At 48.0% G+C, this 27768-nt stretch overlaps 1 protein-coding gene and 1 long non-coding RNA gene across 2 annotated transcripts in view; one reads left to right on the top strand and one right to left on the bottom strand.

Moving 5' to 3' along the window:
* Positions 1-8553: 8553 nt before the first annotated feature.
* On the top strand, positions 8554-27462 carry LOC140700335 (uncharacterized). Its single transcript, XR_012078753.1, has 2 exons — positions 8554-8641; positions 23742-27462. It is a non-coding gene; the product is annotated as an uncharacterized lncRNA (long non-coding RNA).
* The window catches only part of LOC116277384 (uncharacterized), a 62567-nt gene continuing 45225 nt past the window's right edge, over positions 10427-27768 (bottom strand). The window contains exons 10-27 of the mRNA XM_072973833.1: positions 27141-27251; positions 25407-25479; positions 23275-23413; positions 21823-21921; positions 21072-21132; positions 20924-20959; positions 20718-20848; positions 20516-20610; positions 19275-19345; positions 18750-18912; positions 18144-18214; positions 16418-16583; positions 15425-15486; positions 14389-14563; positions 13673-13734; positions 12636-12810; positions 12302-12375; positions 10427-10745 (exon numbers count right to left, since the gene is read on the bottom strand). Coding sequence (XP_072829934.1) covers positions 10614-10745; positions 12302-12375; positions 12636-12810; positions 13673-13734; positions 14389-14563; positions 15425-15486; positions 16418-16583; positions 18144-18214; positions 18750-18912; positions 19275-19345; positions 20516-20610; positions 20718-20848; positions 20924-20959; positions 21072-21132; positions 21823-21921; positions 23275-23413; positions 25407-25479; positions 27141-27251 — 1896 coding nt within the window. The 3' untranslated portion in view covers positions 10427-10613. The remainder of the gene's footprint in view (positions 10746-12301; positions 12376-12635; positions 12811-13672; positions 13735-14388; positions 14564-15424; positions 15487-16417; positions 16584-18143; positions 18215-18749; positions 18913-19274; positions 19346-20515; positions 20611-20717; positions 20849-20923; positions 20960-21071; positions 21133-21822; positions 21922-23274; positions 23414-25406; positions 25480-27140; positions 27252-27768) is intronic.

Below are 27768 nucleotides of genomic sequence, written 5' to 3'. Positions count from 1 at the left end.
GTAGTAGAACAAGAATTCAAAACTTGATCTCTCTTGAGAGAACTTGAACATCTTTGTCCTTCTCACTCCTGCATGTTGTACCCAGATGCCTGTTACCCCGTCTGAGTTCCTCTCATCACCTGGGGAAGGCTTACTCTAACCTGTCCCAAGAGCATACCCCAGATACCCACTACTGAACAGAGAGACTAAGGTAGGGGTGGAGGGAAAGGGCTAAGCAGGGGACAGAAGGAGCCAGTTAGCCTGGGAGTGGGGCCTGGCCTGTCACTGAAGTCACTGGCAGGGAGAGGGACTTGAAAGATCTGTGTTCAGGGGCTCCCTGCCCTCCCAAACGGTGTGCTGGCATGGGCTGCTAGTGCTCATTGCCAAAGTCAAACACAGACAAGCTACGGAGGTAAGAAGAAACTAACAGAAATCATAGGCTTCCAGTTTCTGGTCTAGAGTGTGAGGAACTTGGAATTCATCCCTCCCATCCTCAAAACAAGAAAAAATGAGCAGACTGAAAAGAAACAACTCTTTCTAGACCCATCAGAGAACTGAGGTCACAGGGCAAACCACTGTCCTGAGAATTGGAGAAGGAGGCAGATGCTTTATACGGTACGATCAGAGAAGGCCAGGCCCAGTGTGGGCAGGGACTAGAACCAACACTGTGACATGCAGGCCCCAGGTCCAGCTTTCTCCATGGGATGAGCACTCCAGATGAGGGAAGCACTAGCCTCTCTCCTGCTGGTCAGGGCTGGCACAAGCTGTGATCACAGCTGTAATGCTCAGCAGATCCATGGCTGAGTCAATGGGCAGCACTTACCAGCTTTGACAGCTGTGAGCCTCGGCTGTGGTCAGTGCCCATGAAGTCTTGAGGAAGGCCAGCGTTCCTCCTGCAGGGAGGCAATCTTGAACAAGTAAACCTCGCCCTCTAGCTACTTCAAGAATCAAAACCCAGCCATGGCAATCTCAGGTACATAACTATGAGAAATGAAAACATATTTCCCCACAAAAACTTGTATACAAATGTTCACAGCAGAATCACATGATCTAATGCATAATTGTGAGAAAAGTGGAAAATAAAGTATATTTTCATTTTTGTATCTGAAACATTGGAAATATCATTTAAGAAACTAAGTAGTTATCTAATAATGGCAGGGGGAATTAAGATGTCACGAGGGTGGAAGTGAAACTTCTCAATGTACAGTATTTTGTTATTTTAACTTTAAACTGTGAATGTGTTCTAAATTTGAAACAAAGTTTTAGAAATCATAGGAATTATAGTTCCCAACTAGACATGAAATATTGTAAACATGAACAGTGTTTTTAAAATATATATAACTATTCAAAATCTGAGTTGGAAATAACAGTGGTAGAAGAGAATCTGTTAATGTCAAACTTTCAAAATGAAATCAATAGATAATGTCTAAATTTGAAGCACAGTGTTTAGAAAACACAAAATGTCTTGAATTTATTTCACAACCTGTTAATGCATTTCATAATTTTATTTATTTATTTGTTTGTTTATCATTAACTCTTTGTACCTTATAGAGATCTTTTACGCAACAATATTTCCCATGACAAAGATACATTTATTTGAAATATGGTGATTCCTCCAGTTTTGTTTTAGTTTTTTTCTTCTATGAAGTTCAAGTAAAATTACAATGATCATTTTTGGTTTAAAAAAGAAACTTGTATACAAATGTTCACACCAGAATTAATCCTAATAGACAAAAAGGCTACAAATCTGTGGGGCCACCAGACCCGCCCCCGAGGTCACGAAAGCCAATCCGCGCGCACGCTTCCCGGCCCCGCCCCGGCGTCCTCCTCCGCCCCGCCCCTCCCTCCGTCCACCAGAAGGTCAGTTTGTCAGGCAGGCAGGGGGCGTCCTGTCCGAGCAGCTGGAGGTTCTGCGTTTCTCCCGAGCGGCTCTGGCCTTGCTCCCTCCGGCCAGCGGCGGCGGCTGCAGCGGCGGCAGCGCAGTCCCTCCGGGAGGCGCGGTGTGGGCCGAGCGGCTGCCGCGGAGCTTCGTGTCCAGCGCCGCGGCCGCGGCGGCGGCGGCGGCGGCGCGGCCCCGAGATGGTCCGCGGCAGGTATTCGACGTGGGTGGCGCTCCAGCAACCTGCTAAAACGGCGAGGGCTCCCCCGACGTGATGCGGTGAGTGTCCGCGCGGCCCCTCGCCCGGCCTCAGCATACGCAGCTGCGGCGCCTGCCCCACGACCCGCGACCCAAACCCAGAGCGCGGCCCCGACCCCCGCAGGGCTGCCCCGCCGTCCGCGCGCCGGGGGTCTCGGGCCTGGGCCGGGCGGTTCGCGCTGGGGCGTTGCTCGCTGCGCTTCCCGGGCCGGCCCTCACTGGGCGCGGGGAGCCGGGAAGGGGCCCGTGTAGGGGGTGGAGGCCGGGACCCGGGCCTTCAGGGACCCCCAGGACGGTAACGGGGCCCCCACCCCCGGGTGCTCCCCTCGCGGCCTTCCCTTGACGTCGGACTGTGAAGCCGCGAAGTCCTTCAGGTGCTCGCGGCGGCGGCCGTGGTCTGGAAAGCGGTCGGCAGCGGCGTGTGTGCACAGCCCCGAAATCATCTTGTTTGCCCCCTCGCCTGCGTTTTCCGCGGCCGGCTTTGCTTCCGTGGTGCCAGGGCTGCTCTCCTGCGCAGGCTTTCTAAGCAGCATGAGCGGCACCAGTGTTGGTGTGGAATGTTTCAATCTTGAAGTTTTTAAGTGGATGTTGGTGTGGTACTGTTCGCGTTTCAGGAAGGATAAGTCGGCATTCCTGTCTCGATTTCTTAAGGGGTCATTTGGAGTTGGGCCTAATTTGACTTTTTCCCCTTGTACCGCGTGTGACCTCCGTTACTAGCGTAAAGGCACCCAGACGTTTTAGCACAGTGACTGTGGACTTCCCAGTTAACTGCTTTAGTGCTCAGTGTGTATGCAGCCCCGATGGAGTTCTTGCAGGACCAAATGCAGGCTCCCTTGTCTGGCTCCAGATCCCTCAGAAGCGCTGGTGGAATGGGGAGGAGGGTGTTGTTTTTTATTAGAACCAGCTACCTGTCATATTTTGTGCTGACAGAGATTTGTGGAAGTGTAGGCTCCATTACATCTAAACCTTCGTGTGAGTGTGTCTTTCGTGTTGAATGAAGGAAGCAAACTATTTATGAACAGTTCGTGTCCACCACCTTGCGGAGTGCCCTTTTTCCTTGTGTGATTGATGAATGATTCTGCAGACAACTCTGCAACTCACCGTTGTACAAATATTTTGTTCAGTGAGAGCATCATTTGGGTGAATGCTAGATTTGAAGGCCACTACCAATTAGGAGGATCTTGAGAATTAAGGTTCCTGGAAATCTCCTGATTAGAATTTCCATGTGAGTAACTTAGGCCTTTGGGGTCAGAATACGATTTGAGAGATACGGAGGTAGTCAGTGTATTCACATTTCTGAAAATAAAAGTAAAGCCAACATGGTTAATACATTAAATAACAATGTAATTTACTCATTTAAAATATTTGTAATATTACGTACTTGTTCTCTCTTAACTGTGAACCTCTGGGAATGTTCTCCTCTTGGATTATATGAAATATCTGTAAATTGGTTTTGCTTTTCTACAGATAGGAGAGCCCTTACTGGGTGTCTTTCTTAAAGTGTTGTTTTGTTCTAGCAGGCAGTTACTGTCCTGGAGGATCTGTTTAACCCTTTTGAGGCTTGTTTTAAAAGTTTGTGATGCCTTCACTAAATGCCTGGGTCTTCTGTGTATTCTCTTGTTTCCTGCTGGTCATGATGTGAACACCAGGAGTTGTTCAGGCCAGAGCTCCCTGTTGTTCTTTCTTTGATAATTGCCTATGAAATGGCAGTTGGCTCAGCTTAAAGCTTAAGTGAACCCCATGTAGGTTATTGGAACCCTTTCTCAGAGAGGCTCTCTCCTCTTCTGGTTCCCTGTCCTGCAAATTCCAGCCACCTAGCCTCCCTGAGCTCTCATGTCTCTGCATCAGGAAGACCACTGTGCTGATCTATTTAGAGCCCCCTGCCTCACACCCCAGCCTAGGAAGTGCCTAGGAAAGAAAGCTGGAACACTCAGTGGGCTCCCAGATCAACCTGTCACTACTTGTTGATCAGCTTCTGAAAGATATGTTATATATGTTGGATGAAGAAGGGCTCGTGCTCCACTACCGCTTACTCCCCACAGTCAGAGGCAGAGGTCTGCAGTTCCCTCAGGGAATGGTGTTTAGGAACCGACATCTGAGTGCTCAGTATGCTCATTGTTCCTGGGGTGCCTCTGCTTCTAGGCCCTTTTACTGGACAGAGCTAAGAAATAGAGAGGTAAAAAAGTTAGATTATGTATATATGTATATACACATATTTATGTCACGGTCTGTATTTATTGTTGAAAACCATGAGTTCGTGCAAATAACTCTATTTCCAGTTCATCACCACAGGATTCACTTTCACTCTCTCCCATTCAGTAGATGTCTTATTTACAGTATATTTACTCATTTGCTCAATCCTATAGTAATGGAGAAAATAGTTTCAAAATTACTGACGCATACCACTGTGATAAATACACTTTCTAACCAGAGTTTAATGTTGAGAGTACTTACGTCTTTAGACTGAGGGTAGAGAGCAAAAATACCGTGTTGAAAAGTTACTTACATTATTTCTCCTTTGGTTAATTATGTTTTATTCATACGAAGTAAAATTAGGTTTCCTCACTCATTTATTTCACTTTGAGTATGTGAAGTGTCAACATAATTTCAAGTCAAAGCTGTCCCCGGAAGTGTCACTGCCCCTTCCTCCTCTAATCCCTTCCAGTTTCCACCCTTGAGGGTTGTTAATGAACCTTGTTAATTTCTGGTTTATCCATCATGTTTCTTTCTGCAAAATTAAGGATATGCTTGTTTACATATTTCCATTCTTGTACAAGTAGCATCCTGTACATACTCTTTTGTCCTTTACTTTTTTCAGTTAACAGTATATCCTAGAAATCACTCCGTATTAGTTCACAGAAATGTGATGATAGCTGGAGTATATTAGGGTTAATGAGACTTTCTCAAGATGGAGCTATGTCCTCAGTTTGCATGCTGATGACACCGATCCTGGTCCTGTTTGAGAGGAAGAAGTGACACGACTTTAGAAGAGAAGCCTTCAAGGAAGCCAGGGGGCCTGGGGTGCTGGGCAGAATGGAGGTTTTGGGTTTTGATTGCTGAAAGGACACTTCACTGTGAGGGAAAATGAAGCCCTGTTGATTAGAGCCTGAGTTCTGATATAATTCTATGTCAGAGCACTCATTTTCATTAAATGGGGAGTTATTATAAATGAGGAAAATTTGCTATGTAGATTTTTTTAATTAACTTTTTTAGAGAAGTTTTAGATTCACAGCAAAATTGAGAGAAAGGTATAGAAATTTCCCGTATATCCCCTGCCTCCACTCGTGAGTAGCCTCCCTCATTATGAGCATCCTCCGTCAGAGTGGTGTGTTTGTTACAATGGATTAACCTACACGCTTACAAGTGAGTAACCCTACCCAAGGGTTCACTCTTGATGTGCGTTTTGTGGGCTTGGGCAAATGTAAAACGACATGTATCTGCCATTGTCGTATCATACATCGTATTTTCATTGCCCTAAAAGTTAACAGTCATCTGTGCTCAGCCTGTTCATCCCCTCACCCTCACAACCGCTGATCTTTTTACTGTCTTCATGCTTTTACCTTTGGCGGAGTGTCACATAGCTACTATTATATAGTATGCAGCTTTTTCAGATTGGCTTCTTTCACTTAGTAATATGCATTTAGTTTTCTCCATGTCTTTTCATGCCTTGAGAGCTCTTTCTTCTTATTGCTGAAAATTTTTCCACTGCATAGACGTATCACAATTGGTTTATCCATTTACCTACTGAAGGACACCTTGGTTTCCTCCAGGTGTTGTTGATTATGAATAAAAGCTGCTGTGCAGACTTTTGAGTGGACCTGTTTTCAGCTCCTTTCGGTAACTACCAAGGAGCATGATGGCTGGATTGAATGGTAAGAGTCTGTTTAGATTTTTAAGAATCCACCAAAATGTCTTCTAAAGTGGCTGTACCATTTTGCCTTCCCACTGACAGTGAATGAGAGTTTCTGTTGCTCTACATTCTTGCCAGCATTGGGTGTGGTCAGTGTTCCAGATTTTGGCTATTCAAATGAGTGTGTAGTGTTATTTTAATTTGTTGTTTTAATTTCCATTCCCATGATGAAATGTGATGTGGAGCATCTTTTCATATGCTTATTTGCCATCTGTATATGTTTTTGTGAAGTGTCTGTTAAGGTCTTTGGCTCAGTTTTTAATCAAATTATTTTCTTATTGTTGAGTTTTAAGAATTCTTTGTATATTTTAGATTACATTCTTTTTATCAGATGTGTCTTTTGCAGATACTTTCTCAGTCCATGGTTTGTCTTCTCATTCTCTTGACATTGCCTTTTGCAGTGCATAATTTTTAGCTTTAATGAAGCCCAGCTATCCATTATTTCTTTCATGAATTATGCCTTTGATGTTGTATTTATACATTGAATTTATAGATCAAATTGGGAACCTTAAACATTTTGAGTCATCCTATCCGTAAACGTAGACTATCTCTTCTTAGTTCTTTTTTGCTTTTGTTCATGAATTTTGTAGTTTTCCTTGTGTGGATGTTGTACATATTTTATTAGATTTATATCTAAGTGTTTCATTTTTTGAGGTTTTAATGTAGCATTTTAAATTTCAAATTCCACCTCTTCTTGTTGGTGTATACAAAAGCAGTTGATTTTTTAATATATTAACCCTGTATCCTGCAGCCTGGTATAATTGCTTATTAGTTCCAGGAATTTTTTATTCATTATTTGGGTTTTTCTACGTAGTAAACAATCATATCTGTGAACAGCAACAGTCTTCCTTCCCTATCTGTATTACTTTTTATTTCCTTTTCCTGCCTTATTGCATTAATAAGGGCTTCTAGTATGACTTTGAAAGGGCGTGGCTTTTACCTGATTATAGTGCAAAAACCTCAAGTTTCTCACCTTTAATTATGTTAGTTGTAGGTGTTTAATAGATATTCTTTATCAAGTTGAGGAAGTTCCCCCTTTATTCCTACTTTATTGAGAGCATATGTCATGAATGGGTATTGAATCTTGTCAGATGCTTTTCCTGCATCTATTGATATGATCATGTGATTTTTTTTTTCAGCCTGCTGATGTGATGGATGATTTTAATTGATTTTTGAGTGCTGAGCAACCTTTCATATCTGGGATAAATCCCACTTAGTTGTGTTGTATAATTCTTTTTATACACTGTTGGATTTGATTTGCTAATATCTTGTTAAGGATCTTTGCATCTGTTCATGACAGATACTGGTTTGTAGTTTTCTTGTAATGTCTTTTTCTGGTTTTGTTATTATGGTGTTGTTGACCTCATTGAATGAGTTAAAAAGTATTCTCTCTGCTTCTGTCCTCTGAAGGAGATTGTAGAAATTTGGAATAGAGTTGACCCTTGAACAACACGGATTTGAACTGCACAGGTCCACTTACATGCAGATATTTTTCAGTGGTAAATAGTACACTACTATGTGGTCCTTGGTTGGCTGAATCCATGAATGCATAGAAACTGTGGATCCAGAGGGCTGACTAAAAGTTATACACAGATTAACTCCTGCATTGTTCAAGGGTCAACTGTTACTTCTTCCTAAAATTTTTGGTAGAAATTGCTGCTGAACCCATCTGGGCCTGGTCCTTTCTATTTGGGAAGGTAAATTATTTATTCAGTTTCTTTAATAGACATAGACCTATTCAGATTATCTGTTTCTTATATGAGTTTGGGCAGTTTGTATCTTTCAAGGAATTGGTCCATTTCATACAGCTTATCAAATTTGTGGGCATAGAATTATTCATAGTATTCATTTTATTATAATCCTTTTAAAAACGTCCATGGGATCTGTAGTGGTGTCACCATCTTTCATTTCTGACACTAATTATTTGTGTCCTCTCTCCTTTTTCCTTTGTTAGCATGGCTAGAAGCTTATGTTCTATATTGCTCTGAAAGAACCAGATTTCTTCCCTGTTTATTTTCTCTTTTTTGTTGTTGTTTTTGTTTTCAATTTCATTAATTTCTCTTTAATGTATTATTTCCTTATTCTGCTCACTTTGGATTTAATTTTCTTTTTTTTCTTTTTTTTTTCTTTTTTTTTAGTGTACTAGGGTGGAAATGTAGATTATTGATTTTAGACATTTCTTCTTTCATAACATGCATTCAGTGGTGTATAAATTTTCCTTTAAGCACTGATTTTTCTATATACCACAGGTTTTGATAAATTGTGTTTTGATTTTCATTTACTTCAAAATATTTTAAAATTTCTATTGGGATTCCTTCCTTCCTCCCTCCCTCCCTCCTTCCCTTTCTTCCAGTTATATAGTGCTTGAGATCTCTTCTTTGACTCATGTATTATTTAGAAGTGTGTTGTTTCATCTGAATATTTGGGGGTTTTCCCATTGTTTCTCTGTTAATTTCTTGTTGAATTCTGTTGTGGACTGAGAGTAGACATTGTATGATTTCTTTTCTTTAAAATTTGTTAAGGTATGTTTTACGGCTCAGAATGGGGCCTGTCTTGGTGAATGCTGCATGGGAGCTTGAGAAGAATGTTTATCCTGCTGTTGGATGAAGTAGACTGTAAGTGTCAATGATACCAGTTGATTGATGGTGTTGTTGAGTTCAGTTACGTCCTTCCTGGTTTTCTGCCTACTGGATCTGTCTATTTCTGATAGAGATATATTGAAAATTTTAATTATGATAATGGATTTTCCTATTTCTTCTTGTAGTTGTGTCAATTTTTGCTGCATGTAGTTTAATGCTCTGTTGTAAGGTGCATATGTGTTAAGGATTGTGCCGCTGGTCCTACAGTCGAGGCCCAAGGAGGGGAAGAGACCTGCCCAGGTCACCCAGCACAGGAGGGCAGTTGGGTGGGACCCAGGCCTTCGGGCTTGTCACAGGCTCCCTTCTTAGGACAGGGGTACAGGCCTGCCTGGGAAAGAAGCATCAGGAAAGTGAATAACCCTGCAGACAGGGCCAAGTCGGCTGGCTGGCCGAGCCTTAGTTTCCCTTCTGTGGAACAGGGACGGGACGGTGCCTGCTCACAGGGTCTCTGTGAAGCTAGAGATGGTGCCGCTGTGATGCTGGGGAGAGCCCTCCTGGTCCTCCTTACCTGGGAAGTGGCCGGAGGGCCCTGGGCCTGGCTCTCAGCCCCATCCTGAGGGCCGATGGTGCCTGTCGAGCTGGGCGGGCTGCCGGTCCCTGCGGCCCTGAGAGTGGCAGCTGCAGGGCTTGGTGAAGGATGGGCCAACTTCCCTTCCCAGCCACCCTGGCCCATCGTCCCCCACCACGCACCCTGGGGTGGCTCCCTCTGTCCTTCCTGCCTCTTGTCTCTGCTTCCCCCTACCTGGTGTCCTCTCTTGTCACCTCCTGTCCCTCTCTAGGACTTGACCCCCACCTTTCTCTCACTCACACACTGTCTCTTCTTGCTTGTGTCTTTCTCTGACTCTCCCCTAGGCCGTTGGGCCCTGAGCTCAGGTCTAGCCCTGTCCAGGGCCACAGGGCCACAGGGCCACATCTCTCCCAGCCCTCCCACCCTCACAGCGAAGTTCCAGCCCCAGCCCTGCTCACAGTGGAGGAGCCCGGTTACGGAGCTGCTCCTGCTGGCATTTACTGCTGCACCGCTGTTCCCCCCGCCTTCCCGGGCAGCACAGCAATCTCACCTTGACCTGTTTGTGGCCCAGCCTGGACCCCAGAGCTGCTGTAGGGCTGGCTGCCTCCCCCGCCTGGAAGGAGGGAGGGCCCCGCGGGCTCCAGGGACAGCTGGCGCAGAGTGGAGTGGACTCTTTTTATACCCAACACCTTCTCCCTGGCAGTGGTGGCGCCCCACCCTCTGACCCTGCCCCGCCCACCTCAGAGTCAGGAGGCTGTGGGAGAATGAAGGGCGCTCACGGGGCTCACCGAGAGCACTGCCGCCCTCAGCCCCCCTCAGGGTCTGCCTGGAGCCGGGGGCTGCTGGGCAGCTGACGCGGGGCGGGGGCACGGGCCTGGTCAGTGCAGGGCCTCTCGCTGGACGCCCATGGCCCCCCCTGCACCTCATCCGTTCCTCACCATGAGACACGGCCACTTCATTCTGGTCATCTAGCTCACGACCGGACACCCCTGTGACTGACAGGCCCCACATGCCCAGTGAGTGTTTACAGACTGAAGCAGCACAGCCATCACTAGATCTAGACACAGGCTGTACCCACCACCCAGGAGGAGCCCCGGGGCCCCTGTGGTCACTGCTGCCCTGAAGGGGTAACCTTGCGTCTGCCCTGTCATCCTAGTTCCTGCTGGTTTGTGAGTTGTGTGCCCGTGAATCACTGCATGCCCTCAAGAGGGTGTGACCACTGGTCCTCCAGGAAGCAGGCACTGACACAGAGAGAACGGTGACAGATTCATTAGGGGTGACAATAGGAGGGAACAGAGGCGGCGGCAGGATGGAGCAGCAAAACATTCGGGCCGTAATGCACCTCTGAAATCTTCTCTTACACATCATTGCCACAGCTGAGAGGCCTCTTCAGGTGTCAAATGAGACTGTGCTCTGTAACTTGTGCCGGTGACTGAGACCTCAGAGGCCACAAGGGGGGGTGGGGGTGGCGGTGATGAATACCATCTGAGAATTGGTGCTGGGTGTCCCAGGGGGGCAAGGCACACCAGGTGGTCCTGGACAAGTACCGGGACGTCTGGAATTCACTGGGACCTGCAGAACAGAAGAGAGAGCTGTGTTGGATGACAGACAAAAGGAAAAACACCTACAGAACCTGAAATGCAATGCAGCAGCTGTCAGCACCGGGCACCCTCCCCTCCACCGGGTGCCCAGACAGCAGCACAGGGCCACACACTCGACCTTGGGGATAAAACACTGTTGCCACACGATACCACCGGTGTCTGTAAGTGGAGGAAGGCGAGAGTCCTGCGCCTGAGACGACGTGCAGAGGTTCCAGCAAATTGATAAAGTAGGGCCTCCCAAACAGGAAGCCTCTCTGTGCAGGACAACCCACCCTGACACCTTCCCCAGCTCCACAGAAGCATGGTCTGCATGAACCAGAAACACAGAGAAAGAAAGGAAGTAAAGGCCTGGTTTTCCGCACATAGAATCAGAGCTGCACCTGGGTAGTTGCTCTGCCTGCAGGACCCTGCCAGACCCTCTCTACTTCCTGCTCACAAAGGGCCCTCCTGCGCCATGCAGGAGCTGCCCCTGGGCGCAATGAGTTCTGAGGAGCTGGGCGTCCCACAGTCCTGTGGGGGAGCTGGCAAAGTGATTCTGAGGGGGCAAGGCTGTCCTCAGAAGGGAGTCAGGCTCTGCTACAATCATCCTTATTCTCAGGGATGTCTGGATTTTAAGTTCGCTAGGAAAAGCACACTACGTTTGTCCTTTGGTAAAGTGAAGGGGGAAGTCTCAATCCTGCAAATAACACCAACGGGATTTTAGCTCATGGAAAATCCCACGGTGTGTGATGAGACAGAGGAGCAGCTCTGACAGCTTACAGGGCAGAACCGACCCAGTGTGGGATAGAGAACATGATGCCAGGACGTGGTGCGAATTGGTCCTGCAGAGAAGTAGGCATTTTCACTGCGGGCTCTCTCCCTTCCAGCCTCTATTCCCTACTATAAATGCACCATCTCTAAGAGTCAGGCTTTTCTGCCCAGAGTACCACTGGAGGCAGCGGCCAAGACACACTTACCTCCCGAGAAAAGACAAGTGACGGGCTGTGACACCTACCACACCCAGGAAGACTCAGAGTTGCACACAGCACACGGTACAAAGCTGGAGGGCGGGCTTTGCCCCTTTTCAGTCACCGGGATCTGAATGGACATTCTGAACTGGAGAATCACCTGGCCTGAGCCGGGGAACCAGTCAAAAGAATGACGACACAGAAGCCCGTCGCAGTGACCCAGGAGCAACCCCAGGTGCAGGAGGTCAGGAAGGAGTCAGCCGAGCCACGAGAAGTCAGTGTGGAGCGAGGGCTCACCCTCCTCACACTGTTTCGAGAAACCCACAGTCAGAGTCTGCGGGCCCCGGCTTCTAAGCACTCCCTCATGGCTTCTGCAGGCACCACCCAAGGTGACGGGCACCCGGGACAAGCAGCCCACAATCTCCTAGGCAAGCGTTTGAGTCTGAAAAGGCAGCGACACGCCGCGCCAGATCCGTCACAAACACCCAGTCTACAGACGAGGCAAGGAACGGCTGCCGGGAAAACAGGAAGATCACCTTTCCCAGGACGACGTCCAACAGAGTACGACCACCCCACTTACCTGGGCCTCCGGGGCCGCCGCAGGTGGGCTGGCGTTGCCGGGCCACACCGGAGCCGCACCAGGTCCCATGTCGGCTAAAAACCACAGAAAAGGATGGAGGGTTAGGCTTTCCTGCAAAGACACTGCTGAAGCAAAACAAAACCTTTGCCCCTTCCTTCCTTCCTTCCCCGTATCACACTCGTTTCTTGGAGGAACTGGATACTGATCCCAGGAACTCCTGCATGCTAAGCATGCATTCTGTCTACTGCTGAGCTGTGTGTATACCTTTCCCCCCGGAGCACACTAGCTTCTAGGCACAGAGAAAAAGAAATGCCATCCACGTTCACTAACTTACCCAGTGTGTCAGCTGCGTGCGCTCCACCGACAGAGGTCAGCGTGTTATGATCCGTTAGTTCCTGCGGAGCAGCGTCTACAGTCCCAGAAACGCGTTGTCGTTTTTTGTTTCTTTTTTTCTTTCTCGGGGTTTTTTTGGATTCTGCTTTCGTGGCTTCGGGCTCACTTGCCCTCTCCTAGGAACACAAAACAAGACAGAACAAGAACCGAACTTCAGAAACCATCATGTTCGTACACTTGGTCAGTCAGTCAGGAGGACAACAGTTATTTACCGTAGCCATCAGATCATAAGCCCTATCCTGGCAGAAGCTGGCAGGACAAATGAAAGGCAGATTCTCCTCTCTGTTCTGCCAGAGGCACAGCATCCATGAAAACAAATCAGCACAGAAAAGTTTCTACAGCTCTACAACTGAGGTGAACGGGTACAGTAACGCCGCAAAGGACAGGAGAGTCCGCTGCACGTGGACAGCTCAGGGAATGCTGGGAAGACCGCACTGTTTCGCAAAAGAGTGATCCAGTGCAGAGCGGGGATGTGGAGGGGCTTTGGGGAAGGGCAGCCTGAGTAAAAGGAGCAGGTGGGAAAGAGCGTAAGGCATTAAGAAAACTAGAACACTGTTACTGGCGGTGGAATGGAAAGGCAAAACATGCTGCCTTCAAAATGAAACATCGCTTAATTAATGTCAAGTGAGGACGGCTAAAACAAGCACCAACTTCAAGATACACCTAACTTTCCCAGGGATGAATTTCTTTCCAATATCCTCTAAATAAACTGTAACGGAGAGACCCTGAAAAAAAGAATTCACATACAGACACTGGTTTCACTAGGTGAGTCTGGAAAAATTAACACCAGTGCATTATCCAGTCCTATGGCATTAAGCACACAATCACATCCTAAATTGTAAGTTAAACGTATGTCAAAAATTCTCATCAGCAAATGCAAACGTGAAAATGCACACTCACACCAACCACCGGTTTATGTTTCAGAATCCCCTGATACTTATGTATTCACACAAGGACATTAACAACAAGAGACAGTACCTCCTTAGCAGAGGAAGATCCTTCTCCTCTCTCTTCTCCAAAGTGGCGCACTGACACACCATCTGCAAAATGCAGTTACAGGTACGTTAGTGAGAATATTCACGAATGTAAACTAAAACCACCATATGCGTCTATCTCCGTCCGTGGATATGTCAAAACAAAAGTGGCAGAAAAGAATTTCAAAGAGTTAGCGCATTCTCTGAAACACACGCTTAAGTCACGGTTCGGATATATTTCAAACCAAGTAGTAAGAGGAAAACACGCAAAAAGAATGGGCATCGAAGTTGGATTTGCACACTTCGTATTTCTAACATTTGAAGTTGTTTTTGTCCGTTTTTTTTCTTTTTTTAAATGGAGGTACTGGGAACGAGCACATGGAATTCTGCACGCTAAGCCAGCATTCTATTTACCACTAACCTATGTCCTTCCCCGAGTAAACTAGCTTCTCGGCATACATAAAACAAAATACAAAAAACTCTTTCACTGTTCGCTACCTTACAAGACATGTTAGTTTGCTGAAGCACAAAAGATCTTTTGAGGCTTTCTTCCCCGTATCGCACTCGTTTCTTGGAGGAACTGGATACTGACCCCAGGAACTCCTGCATGCTAAGCATGCATTCTGTCTACTGCTGAGCTGTGTGTATACCCTTCCCCCCGGAGCACACTAGCTTCTAGGCACAGAGAAAAAGAAATGCCATCCACGTTCACTAACTTACCCAGTGTGTCAGCTGCGTGCGCTCCACCGACAGAGGTCAGCGTGTTATGATCCGTTAGTTCCTGCGGAGCAGCGTCTACAGTCCCAGAAACGCGTTGTCGTTTTTTGTTTCTTTTTTTCTTTCTCGGGGTTTTTTTGGATTCTGCTTTCGTGGCTTCGGGCTCACTTGCCCTCTCCTAGGAACACAAAACAAGACAGAACAAGAACCGAACTTCAGAAACCATCATGTTCGTACACTTGGTCAGTCAGTCAGGAGGACAACAGTTATTTACTGTAGCCATCAGATCATAAGCCCTATCCTGGCAGAAGCTGGCAGGACAAATGAAAGGCAGATTCTCCTCTCTGTTCTGCCAGAGGCACAGCATCCATGAAAACAAATCAGCACAGAAAAGTTTCTACAGCTCTACAACTGAGGTGAACGGGTACAGTAACGCCGCAAAGGACAGGAGAGTCCGCTGCACGTGGACAGCTCAGGGAATGCTGGGAAGACCGCACTGTTTCGCAAAAGAGTGATCCAGTGCAGAGCGGGGATGTGGAGGGGCTTTGGGGAAGGGCAGCCTGAGTAAAAGGAGCAGGTGGGAAAGAGCGTAAGGCATTAAGAAAACTAGAACACTGTTACTGGCGGTGGAATGGAAAGGCAAAACATGCTGCCTTCAAAATGAAACATCGCTTAATTAATGTCAAGTGAGGACGGCTAAAACAAGCACCAACTTCAAGATACACCTAACTTTCCCAGGGATGAATTTCTTTCCAATATCCTCTAAATAAACTGTAACGGAGAGACCCTGAAAAAAAGAATTCACATACAGACACTGGTTTTCACTAGGTGAGTCTGGAAAATTAACACCAGTGCATTATCCAGTCCTATGGCATTAAGCACACAATCACATCCTAAATTGTAAGTTAAACGTATGTCAAAAATTCTCATCAGCAAATGCAAACGTGAAAATGCACACTCACACCAACCACCGGTTTATGTTTCAGAATCCCCGATACTTATGTATTCACACAAGGACATTAACAACAAGAGACAGTACCTCCTTAGGAGAGGAAGACCCTTCTCCTCTCTCTTCTCCAAAGTGGCGCACTGACACACCATCTGCAAAATGCAGTTACAGGTACGTTAGTGAGAATATTCACGAATGTAAACTAAAACCACCATATGCGTCTATCTCTGTCCGTGGATAGGTCAAAACAAAAGTGGCAGAAAAGAATTTCAAAGAGTTAGCGCATTCTCTGAAACACACGCTTAAGTCACGGTTCGGATATATTTCAAACCAAGTAGTAAGAGGAAAACACGCAAAAAGAATGGGCATCGAAGTTGGATTTGCACACTTCGTATTTCTAACATTTGAAGTTGTTTTTGTCCGTTTTTTTTCTTTTTTTAAATGGAGGTACTGGGAACGAGCACATGGAATTCTGCACGCTAAGCCAGCATTCTATTTACCACTAACCTATGTCCTTCCCCGAGTAAACTAGCTTCTCGGCATACATAAAACAAAATACAAAAAACTCTTTCACTGTTTGCTACCTTACAAGACATGTTAGTTTGCTGAAGCACAAAAGGTCTTTTGAGGCTTTCTTCCCCGTGTCGCACTAAGTCTCACATCAGACCGAGTGGGAGACAGGTCTCAGGACCCTGAGGGAGAGACCACAGGCCACGGGTTCGGGTGTTTCTTCCATAACCAATCATCGGCTGTGGAAGGTCAGGGCTCCACTCACCGCAGACAATGACAGGGGCGGGCTTCTCGTCCCGGGAGCCTGGAACGTGGTCTCTGTCGAGGGCCCGTGTGCAGAACCGACACGTCTGCCCTCCGTCAGAGGACCCCCTTTCCCTCTGCAAAAGACACCTCCCTCCCCAGGGCAGGACGCAGAAGATGCGGTCCATCAAGTGCGTCTGCTAAGGGACCAGAGGGACACGGCCGTGAGCCCAGTCAGGGCCACCTGTGCAAGGGGAAGCCCTGGAGAACGATCAGCCCTTCTTCTGCAGTGACTCAAGGAAGAAACAGAGACATATGCTTTCCTCTTACCGAGCGGAGCAGCTGCTGGTGGTGGGTGAGGCTGTGCAGGGCACCCAGGGGGCCCAGGTGCAGGTGCCCCGCTGGGCGACGTCAGGCCGCACACGGGGCCGCACATGGGGAAGCCCACGTGACATGGTCCTTGGAAAGGTTCGGGCCCTCCACCACACAGGGTGACCTGCAGGACAGAAGGGAGAGCTGGGTTGGATGACAGACAAGAAGCGCCGACACCGACAAAAGGCGACACCCAACGCAGCAGCTGTCGGCACCGGGCACCCTCCCCTCCACCGGGTGCCCAGACAGCAGCACGGTGCCACACGCTCCACCCAGCCCTCTGGGGCCTGCCCGCAGCCTGGGCCGCACAGGAGGACACGGGGATACGACACTGACGCCGCACGTCGCCACCGGTGTCTCCAAGTGGAGGAAGCCAAGGGTCGTCCTGCCCGAGAGCATGCGCACACAGCTTTCAGCACACGGACAAAGTCACACCTTCCCAACAGCCAGCCGCTGTGGGCGGGCCGGCCCTCCCCACCACCTTCCCCAGCTCCACGGAAGCTTGCCCGGCGCAGACCAGGAACACGGAGACAGGACGGACGTGAACAGCTCATTCCCCACACGAGCAAGCAGAGCCGCACCTGGGTCACGGCTCTGCCTGCAGGGCCCTCCTCCGCCCCGCAGGGGCTGCCCCTGGGCGCAAAGAGCCCTGGGCAGCTGGGCATCCCGGAGTCCTGTGGGGGAGCTGGCCAAGGGCTCCTGAGGGGACAAGGCTGTCCTCAGAAGGGACTCAGGCTGCGCTACAACCATCCCTATCCTCAGGGACGTCTGGATTTTACGTTCGCTACGGAACGCACCCTACCTGCGTCCTACGGGACAGTGACGTGGGGAGTCTCAATCCCACACCTGACACCAAAGGGACTGTGCTAGCTCGTGCGCAAGACCCCACGGTGTGCGATGAGACCGACGAGCAGCTCTGACAGCTTCCAGGGCAGGCCCGACCCGGCGCAGGGTGGGGAACACAACGTACGCACTCTGGTGCGCATCGGACTCCCCCCGCAGGGAAGGAGGCATTTTCACGGCGGGCTCTTTCCCTTCCAGCCTCTACTCCCTGCTACAAACGCTACTACTCCCTACTACAAATCCCCTACTACTACCGTCTCCGAGAGTCAGGCTTTTCTGCCCAGAGTACCACTGGAGGCAGCGGCCAAGACACACTTACCTCCCGAGAAAAGACAAGTGACGGGCTGTGACACCTACCACACCCAGGAAGACTCAAAGTTGCACACAGCACACGGTACAAAGCTGGAGGGCGGGCTTTGCCCCTTTTCAGTCACCGGGATCTGAATGGACATTCTGAACTGGAGAATCACCTGGCCTGAGCCGGGGAACCAGTCAAAAGAATGACGACACAGAAGCCCGTCTCAGTGACCCAGGAGCAACCCCAGGTGCAGGAGGTCAGGAAGGAGTCAGCCGAGCCACGAGAAGTCAGTGTGGAGCGAGGGGTCTCCGTCCCACACAGTCAAAATCTTCAGTCCTCAGCCCCTAAGCACCCCGCCTGACAGCTTCTGCAGTCACCACCCAAAGGGGTGTGCCCACGGCTCCTGGCCAAGAGTTCGACTTCGGATAGGAGTGACACAGTAGACATGTCATAGGACACACATTCCGGAGACGAGGCCAGGAAAGGCAGCCGGGGGAAAAACAAGGTGAAAGTTCCCCAACAAAGAATGACCACGGCATTTACCTGGGCCTCCACGGCCGCCGCAGGTGGGCAGGTGCTATCGTTTCTCACCGGAGCTGCACCAGGTCCAGAACCTGACAGAAACCACAGAGAGGACAGAGGATGACGTTCTGCTGCGTAGCCTTTGCTCAAGCAGAACAAAACTTCCAAGCCCTGGTTCAGCGCGTTACACTCTTTCCCACGCCAGACGACAGGGAGGCTGGGCTCCGGGCCCTTGAGGAAGAGACCACGGGCCCCCGGTACAGGTGTTTCCGCCATGAATCATCGACTGCGGGAGGTTAGGGCTCAGACCGGCCGGACAGAACACTGAGCCGGGCGGGCCTCATCGCTCCCAGAGCCTAGTACGTGCTCTCTGCTGGAGGCCTAAGTGGAGGTCTGACATTTCTGCCTTCTGTCAAAAAGCTCTTTTTTTCCCTCACTACAAGAGACCTGCTTCCCAGGTGAGGGTGGGGAAGTGACACGGTCCATCAAACGTGCGTGCTAAGAAAGTAGACAAACGTCACCATGTCTCCAGCCAGGCTTCCCCAGGCACTGCAAAGCCCCGGAGTGAGATCTCCCCTTCTTCTGCAAGACTCAACAAGGGAACAGAAGCACATGCTCTCATCTTACCAAGTGGAGACATTGGTGGCTGTGGCTGAGGCCCCAGAGGCCACGGGACTGGTCCAGGTGGAGGTGGCCAATAGCCCCAGAAGGGTGGCACTGGGCAGCTAATGGGGCTGGCCACGCGAGCTGGTCCTGCGAAAGGAGGGGGCTCTCTAGCCTCCACAGTGACCTGTGCAACAGAAGGGAGAGGTGTGTTGAATGATAGACCAAAGGACCAACACCGACAAAAGCTGAAACCCAACTCAGCAGCAGTCAGTACCGGGCACCCTCCCCTGCACTGGGTGCCCAGGCGGCAGCTAGGCGCCACGCACTCCACCTGCCCCGGGGCCTGCCTGCGGCCCAGGCTGCACAAGAGGCCTTGGGGACAAAACACTGTCGCCACACGTCACTGTGATCACAGGGCGTATGTATCCCGGAATACACAATCCATAGACAAGGCCAGGAAAGGGTTGTTCGAAAGGAAAATGGTAGTTCCATAGATAATTTCAACACAAAATGACCACTGGAACACAACTGGAAAAAATTACTTACCTGGGTTTCCTCTGCCTCCTGAGCTGGGAAGGCGGGGCCATTCCTCACTGGGGCGCCACCAGGCCCTGAAGCTGTAAAGGGAGAGCAGCGCTGAAGGCAGATTCTCTCTGACAGAGGCCGTGCGGGGGAAGCACAAGCCCTCCGTGCCCTCCCCCAGGAGCTCCCACTCCCGTCCACGCCCTGGGCTCTGCACAGAGGCCGCGGGTCTCCCTCACGCCTCAGGTGGCCCCGAGGATGAGGGGAGACTGGACCCCTGACCCGTGACTAGGACACCACAGAGCCCTGCTTCAGGTGTTTTCATAGCTAATCACCCTGGATGGGGGCTCAGGGCTCAGATCCCTGGCAACCGGCACTGACACAGGGGACTCACAGCACAGTTCAGGGAAAATCAGTCTGTACACAGGTTACACATTAAAGAAGAGTCTTTCATAGGAAAAGTATCAACAACCCCTGACCGTGAGCTCCACCTTTTCCTCCTTGGCCTGTTGGTAAACTGCTAAAAGCCTTCTGTCTGACAGGACATGTCTTGTATAAGTGACCAGATGTCATGTAAACATTTATGAAAGAAGCGGCCTCAATGACTTATGTTGTAATAATCGGCAAAAGAATGGTGAGTTACATGGAGAAGCTGGTGGAAGACTTTAGAGTTACACGTTAACTCTGGGAGAGGGAGGCTACGTAGTCATGTCACTCACTAAACTGGCTACTCTAGGTCACTGTGCAAGGTTTTTTATAAGAACGAAGGGACCTGCAAATTTAGTGAAGAAATGCCTGCTGCCTTAAAGCAGGTCTTGAATAGAATATTTATCCACCAAGGCAAATGAAGAAAAATGTCTTTCTCTTTATGACATACTGCTTTCATTCTAAAACGTCGTCCATGTTATTTTCCTGAAATGAGAAGAAAATTCAGCCTTCAACACCATGTCCAGGCGGGAAGAGGGGGCTGAGGCTCACATCTTCTAGCGCACAGAAACCAGCCACGCCAGCCAACCAAGAGCCTGGGGGGCGGCCCGCAGTCCCTGGAGGGGCGTGAGCTCCACCACTCACAGGGGACAGAGCCCTGCTGGCTGGTGGCATGTGAAGAAAACAGCATCTTGTCACCCAGCTGTGAACCTGTTCCCTGCAGTGAGTGTGTGGTGTGGTGTCCAGGAAACCCGACGACTACCCACAGGGACAAGTAGCCCACTGGGCGGCTCCTGCTGCAGAAATGGAGCTGCCGCACTTCACAGTGCGCTCCTTACCTCTCAGGGGAGGGTGCAGCCTGTGTGGTCCTCCTGGGGTGGGCTCCTGCCTCATGTATTCCTCTACCTGCCTCCGTCTGCAGGTTGCATCCAATCTTAAAGATAAAGAATGGCTTCAATACAAATTACACCACCAATTCCTCTACTAGGTACAAAACCACCAGTCCTTAAAAATCTCAAAACACTCATAAAAATTCTGTACCTCTGTTTCAGGTGGGCAACTTCCCTTTGCAACTCATCGTCTTCCCTCCTCAGCTCAGAATTTTCCCTTCTGAGCTGAGAATTTTCCCTTCTTAGCTCAGAGTTTTCCCTCTCCAGCTCCTGAGCCCTGAGCTGTGGGAGAAAAACACATCCATGTTCAGTTGTGGCCGACTGTGCACAAAGGGAAGGAAGGAAACAAATTCTTACCAAGCTGTCTTGGGCCTTCTTCTCGGCAAGAGCAACCTGAAAAAGTCAACACATCAGGAAACACCCCATGGCAAGGGGTTCTCAGGGCCACAGTAACCGTCTGCATCAGGTGCTGAGGACTCGGTGTGTCAGGAGGAAGGCAGGTTACCTGGTGTCTCCAAGTGATCTCTGCTTCCCGCATTTGCCCGTGACATTCTTCAAGCCTTAGCCTATGAGTTACAAATTGTTCCATAAGAGAAGACACAATGCTGGGTATGCTGTTAAATAACCTGCCCCAGCCCACGTTATATGCACTGCACACTCACACACATCATCTCACCGCTCACGGCACACTGCACACGGCTGCAGAAGCACAGCAGGTACAAAACTGTCGCCGCAGCCACCCCTCCCGTCACTGTCACTGAACGCCTGCCGGGTCCTGTGCGGACAGGACACAGTTCCCCCTCCCGTTCTCAGCATTTCCCTCACGTGTCCTGTGCTGAGCATCTTTCATCACAAAGCTTGATTCCTCCTTTCCTTACATCCTGACCCTACTTCTTACAAGTGGGTCTCCCCAGCGGCACGGGCATGTCTACTGGTGCGACTGACACTATACCAAACTGCTGTCCTCAGGGTGAGAACGGTTTATAGCACCTTCAGAAACATCTCTGTGAACCGTCCTTCCACTCAGTCTGGCCAGCACTGGGGACCAGGAAATTCTTAGTAACTGAATACTTTTTAAAGTTAAACCTTTAACTTAACATGTGTAAAACTTAACACTTTTTCTTCTGTGTGAAGCATGTATACAAATGTCTTTTGTTTGGGTCTGTGTATGATACTGCGTCTAAACATTTTAGAAAAGTTTTCAAAAAATCCAACAGGGGTTTTCAGAGCCGCGGGTGTGGAGGAGCTGAACTCACTTGTACAGTTGTGTCTTCTCTTCAGCCAACTTCGCCCTCTCGTCTGCTGCCAACAGCTGCTGCTTTCCCACCAGCTCACATCCGTTCATGTCCACCTTCCTGAGAGGGGAAAGAAACTCTGTGAAATTCTGCCAGTTTCCCTCCCAGAAATTGGAAGGGAAGAATTCAATGTTCCTTCTGCCCTTCCCCATAAATGCTCAGACTGACAGATACAGAAGAAAAAATTAAAGGCCCCCACTAGTAGATATGAAAACATGACACTTGGGCCTCTGGCAAGTGTTTGGTATCTGGGCTTCCCTTCAGCGCCCCCATCCCTACTCATTTGTGCATAAAGTAAACACACATGAAAAGCCCACGTAAGATGCGCTCTGTGCCCCGCACCCCAGGCTCAGGCTCCTGTGACGGGGACAGCGCGAGCTCATTGTGTTTCAACGTGGGAATCAGGGTCTGACCAAGTCATCACAACCAAACACATTAGGGTAAAGCAAGCGTTCATGACTTGTTTGATTTCTCCCACAGAGAACCCTGATTTCAATCAAAGCCTGGGGCAAAACCTGATCCTTTAGAAAATATAAGGAAACGTATGTTTTTGAAAGCAGGTTAATGGGTGTGATGTCCATGACCTCCTCTTGAGAATGACAGGAAACTCTGGACAAATTATGAAATCCATGATTGAATGTACCAAATTGCTAACAAGCCAGGAAGGAACATGAGGCCAAGATGGAGAAAAAGGAAGCCCAGGACTGGGTCCACCTTCCCCGGGGGTCACCCGGTAACTGCAGAGGAAACCACTGAGATGCAGAGCAGCCCAGCAGCTGGTGCCCCCCACGCACGGGCACCGCAGTCAGACAGCTGGAGCTCACGGCCCGTCAGCGAAGGCCTTAGCTGGGATCCACGAGAGCTACGTGCCAGGAACAAAGGTGGACAGGAGACACACGGGCCTCAGGAGGGCTGGCTGCACTGACTGATCTCAGCTGCTAACTGGATTAACAGGATGCAGCGCCGCTGGCGCCCTGACCACCTGCCAGCTGTAATGCCCACCTTCTCTGCAGCAAGTTAATCTCACACTAGGCCTCAAATTTTCTCTATTTTCTACCCAATGTCTAGAGTTTAATAAAAATGATAGACACATGGCAGGTTATGACACTTTGATGTGGTTGAAACCTAAGGACAATAAAAATGGACCTGGGGGATCCGGATAATGAAGTGACTAAATCTGGTCCAAGAACCCGCTAAAATCTCACACTAAATACAAACAAGACTCTGGTAACCAGTTAGAATGAACAGAAGTAGCAGATTCCAGAAATCAAGGTCAAAAAATAAATCCACATCTGTACTGATTGAATACGGTAAAGAAAATATGGTGGTAAGTATTCTGAAACATATTACAACATCCACATAACTCCACACACTCATTCATACATTGTCATAATTAACACAGGAACGTCTTACCCTCCAGTGTCCATATTTCTCTGTCCACCAATTTCATCAAGGACGCGTACTTTCTTCACGTATTTTTGGAAATTGTCTTCCTCACCTTCTTTCAGAGATCCCGATGCAGCATGGTGATCTTGCATTTTCTTTTTACCCTCTATAAACATAAAACAACTGGGTTTGTGTGTGCACATGTGCACTCAAGAGCTTGACTGTGCTGGGGAGTGGAGAAAGGAGAGAATCCTGAAGGCAGAAACCCACTTTTTACCTTCCCAGTGCAAATTAATTGCTATTACAGGCATGTTTCATTTTATTGCCCTCCCCAGTAATGTATATTTTTAAATAATTGAAGGTTTGTAACAACCCTGAGTCCAGCAATTCTATTGGTGACATTTTTTCTGACAGCATTTGCTCATTTCTTATCTCTGTGTCACATTTTGGTAGTTCCTGAAATATTTCATTCTTTATCATTTTAATTAAAACAGGCATGACATTCCTTTAAGGCAAAGCCTAACCCAGTGGAAGCCCCTAATTCTCAGCAATTCTGTAAACCCTGAGAGACGTGAAGAGGCTTCAGAAGAAAAGTGTGAAGCCAGCAGGGGTTGGCCCATGAAGTTTAAGGCAAGATTCCATCTCCACTGCATACCTGTGCAAGGTAGGGCAGAAGAGCTGACCCAGAAGCTGCTGGAAGTGCTCTAGGAGATGAAGCTGAGACAGCTAATGAAGGTGTCTGCACTAAACAACAGGTTTTCAATGCAGAGACCTGCAAGGGGAGGCCACCCAGCGCTGTCACAGCTGGAGAGAAGTCAGCGCCCAGCATCAAGGCTTCAATGGACAGGCTGACTTCCTGTGAGGGGCTAACGAAGCCAATGCTGATTTAACATTCTGAAAATCCTCTGTCCTTTGAGAATCATGGGAAATCTACTCTGTGCTCTATAAATGGAACAAAGCCTGGATGACAGCACATATATTTACAACATGAGTATTTAAGTCCACCGTTGAGAGCTACTGCTCAGGGGAAAAAAAAGTAAACCAAAAAAACATTTATTTCAAAATATTACTGCTCACGGACAATGCACCAGTCACCCAGGAGCTCTGATGGAGATGCATGAGATGAATGCTGTTTCCATCCTTAACACGATGTCCATTCTGCAGCCCGTGGGTCAGAAGTAGTTATGACTTTTAAGTCTCATTATTTAAGAAATACATTTTGGGGGGCTTTAGCTGCCACAGATACTGATACCACTGATGGGTCTGGGCAATTAAATGAAAACTTTCTGGAAAGTATTCACCATTTTAGAGCCCATTAAGAACATTCATGATTCATGGGAAGTGAAAATATCAACATGAACCAAGGTTTGGTAAGAACTGATTCCAATCCTGATGCATGACTTTGATGGGCTCAAGACTTCAGTGCAGGAAGGAACTGCAGATGTGCTGAAAACAGCAAGAAAACTAGAGTTACAAGTGGAGCCTGAAGACATGACTGAATGGCTGCAACCTCATGATAAAATGTGCACAAATGAGGAGCTGTTACTTATGGACGAGCAAAGAAATTGTTTTCTTGAGATGGAATCTACTGGTGAAGAAGCTGTGAAGAAGGGCACATGAACTTACAGCTGAGAAACTACTGCAGGGTTTGAGAGGGCTGACTCCAATTTGGAAAGAAGTTCTCCTGTGTGTAAAATGTATCAAACAGCACTGTCTGCTACAGAGGACTTGTTCCTGAAAGGGAGAGTTACCCTGTGACAAATTTCACTGTGGTCTTATGTTAAGAAGTTTCAAAAGCCACACCAATCTTCAGCAACTGCCACAATGATCGGTCAGCAGCCACCAACATCAGTTCCAGACCATCCACCAACGAAAAGACAACACCTCACTGAAGGCTCCGATGGTGGATAGTAGTTTTTAGTAAGCAAGTATATTTTCATCAAGTTATGACCATGGGGGTTTTTAGACACAGTGGTACTGCTCACTTAATAGACTACAGTGTAGTGTAAACATAACTGTTATATGCACTGGAAAGCCAAAAAAAAATCATTTCACTCTCTTTACTATGATACTTATTTTATTCTAGGGGTCTAGAACTGAAGCCACAACATCTCCTAGGAAGCCTGCATATGAGGTTTTCTTCCCAACAAGCTACATACCTTCCAGGTTGCATTCCTCAGTCGTCATGGCTCTCTGCATAGAACCCTCAGATCTGGTCTTCAAAATGCCTGGCTGCAAGACAGATGTGAGAAAAAGACGTTCAGGAAGTACTGATGCCAAGTAACGTGAATGTACGTAACACGAGAGGATCATACACTTGGAAACGGCTAAGACGGGTCATCTGCTTTACGTGCGTTACAGCACAGACACCGACACAGTGACGTTCAGCTCTCTGATGTAAGCATCTCTGGGGTGAGGAATGTTTCTTACCCTCTTCTTGCTGCTGAGCTGGACGTCCTACTGCACACACACTTCTTCAGATCTCACTGTGACTTCATGGACATGAGCTTTATTAAGAGCAATTTCAACCTAAAACAACTTTCCCACTGATGACTAAATTCCCAAGAAAAATAATCCGAAAAGACATCAACATTTAATCTTCTAAGACGTGAAATTGTTGTTCCTTATGAAAGCTAATGTGTACAGTGGAAATCCTGCCGCTAATGGAGGCATTTCCCTCTGAAATTCCTGAAGTGTTCATTGAAATAGCATCTTTCAAGGTCTCTGGAGATGTTCCTTTTTCCAGTATCTTCACACAGGACAGAAACAAAGCATGTACTAAGATTTCAATGAAAACTCAGGGTGATATGCTTAAAAAGTGTAACTTTTTTTTTCAAAAACAAATTATTTTGCTAAGTGCATAACAAACCATAGAAAATAAATATATTAGCTCTGGTACGTGTCCCAAGACTTTGGTGAGCAGTCTCTCTGGAAGGCAGTGAAATGATTCTGAACATACACATTTTGAAAAGGAAAGAAAGCAAGTGTCATACATCCCCTTACACATGCTTGAAAGCATCTGGGACTTCGCATGAATCTCAGTGTGGGGTCAAAGACAGTGTCTGCTCCATTTGAGAGTTTACAGCAGACAAGGTCTCTTCAAGTTCTAGCACTGGGAGTCCTAGCAGCTCGTTCTGACCCTTTGTGTCTTGCATTTCCTTTTTCAGCTGGTCCTCTTCCATTGTCAGCCTGTCAATCTCTTCCAGCAAGTCTTGGGTTTGTTCTGATGGGCAGTTGCTTTTCTTCAATCCATTTGGAATCCTGTCCCTTCTCAGCCAGGACCCACAGCCACCCCTAAGTTTCCTGTGATGGCAGCTGATCCAGGCTGGGCCCAGGACAAATGTCAAGCCCACGAAGACATGCAGAACAAAGACCTCCAGGCACAGATACTCCTTAGCCTCCACAGACTTCCTCCTCACTGGACAATGGAAGACATGACTTGTTGACAAGGGGAAACAAGGGTGGGAAACTGCTTATGTCAAAGAGCTCACAAATGAGTGTTCCTAGTGGAATATAAAGTTTTCCCAAATTCACATGGAAAATTCTCTCTTTAACATAAACAGGGCAAAGGGCTGTGCACCTCGGCTAGATAACTTCCTTCACCTCTCAGGTGTTTCCTGGCATTTTCTATGTATCTTGGAGGGCAGTGTGAGTGGCGAGAAAACTCCCTAGGTTGTAGAAATAAGACCTATTTCCTAGTCTCTGAAGTTAAAAAGTCATGGAAGTTTATTTAGTCCGTGAAATTCTGGGTCGTTGTTCACAGGCAGTTTCCGCTCCCGGGCTCCCACACTCTGCTGTGGCCAAAAGCAGGAGGAGCTGCAGTGCTCAGCTTGCCCAGTGCACAAAAAGCCTCAGAAGCCCAGTTACGGTCAACGTAGCAGCCAAGCTCTTACCGAGTGCGGACGCTTGGCGTTCTGGTCCCTTGCTGCCTGCAGCTTAGCTGGAACACTTTGAATGAAGCCATTCAAACAGTCATTAACCCTCTCCATGGTTTGTATGTACTCCTTCAACAGGACGTGTTGCATCAGTAACAGTTACTCATTATTTTCATTTCTGCTTTCAGAATATAACCCAGGGAAAGAAGAGGCTCATACCTTAAACTTCAGTGTTTCCTCAGAGAGCATCTTCTTTTGCCTAATGGTCTTCCCTAAGCATTTCTTTGTATCATTGGTCTATGCAAATATGTAATAAAGGAAACAGAATTACAAATACTAATTACACTGCTAGCCGAACCTATCTTGTGTGTGACCCCTTCCACTAATACAGAAAGTGGTGCTGTACATATATGACACTTGCTTTGTTTATTTCTTTACTGAAGTATAGTCAGTTATGATATGCCAGTTTCTGGTGTACAGCATCATGTTTCACTCACACATGTATATACCTCTATTTGTCTTCACATTCTTTTTCATCATAGGTTACTACAAGATATCAAGTAGAGTTCCCTGTGCTCTACAGAAGAAACTTGTTTTTTTTATCTAGGACACTTGCTGTGAATCTAGACCCCTTATAGAACATATC

This window comes from Vicugna pacos, chromosome 12 (genome assembly GCF_048564905.1).
Source record: "Vicugna pacos chromosome 12, VicPac4, whole genome shotgun sequence".
NCBI classification, from domain to species: domain Eukaryota; kingdom Metazoa; phylum Chordata; class Mammalia; order Artiodactyla; family Camelidae; genus Vicugna; species Vicugna pacos.
The sequence above is the reverse complement of the archived record's forward strand: the minus strand, read 5'-3'. Positions and strand labels throughout refer to the sequence as shown.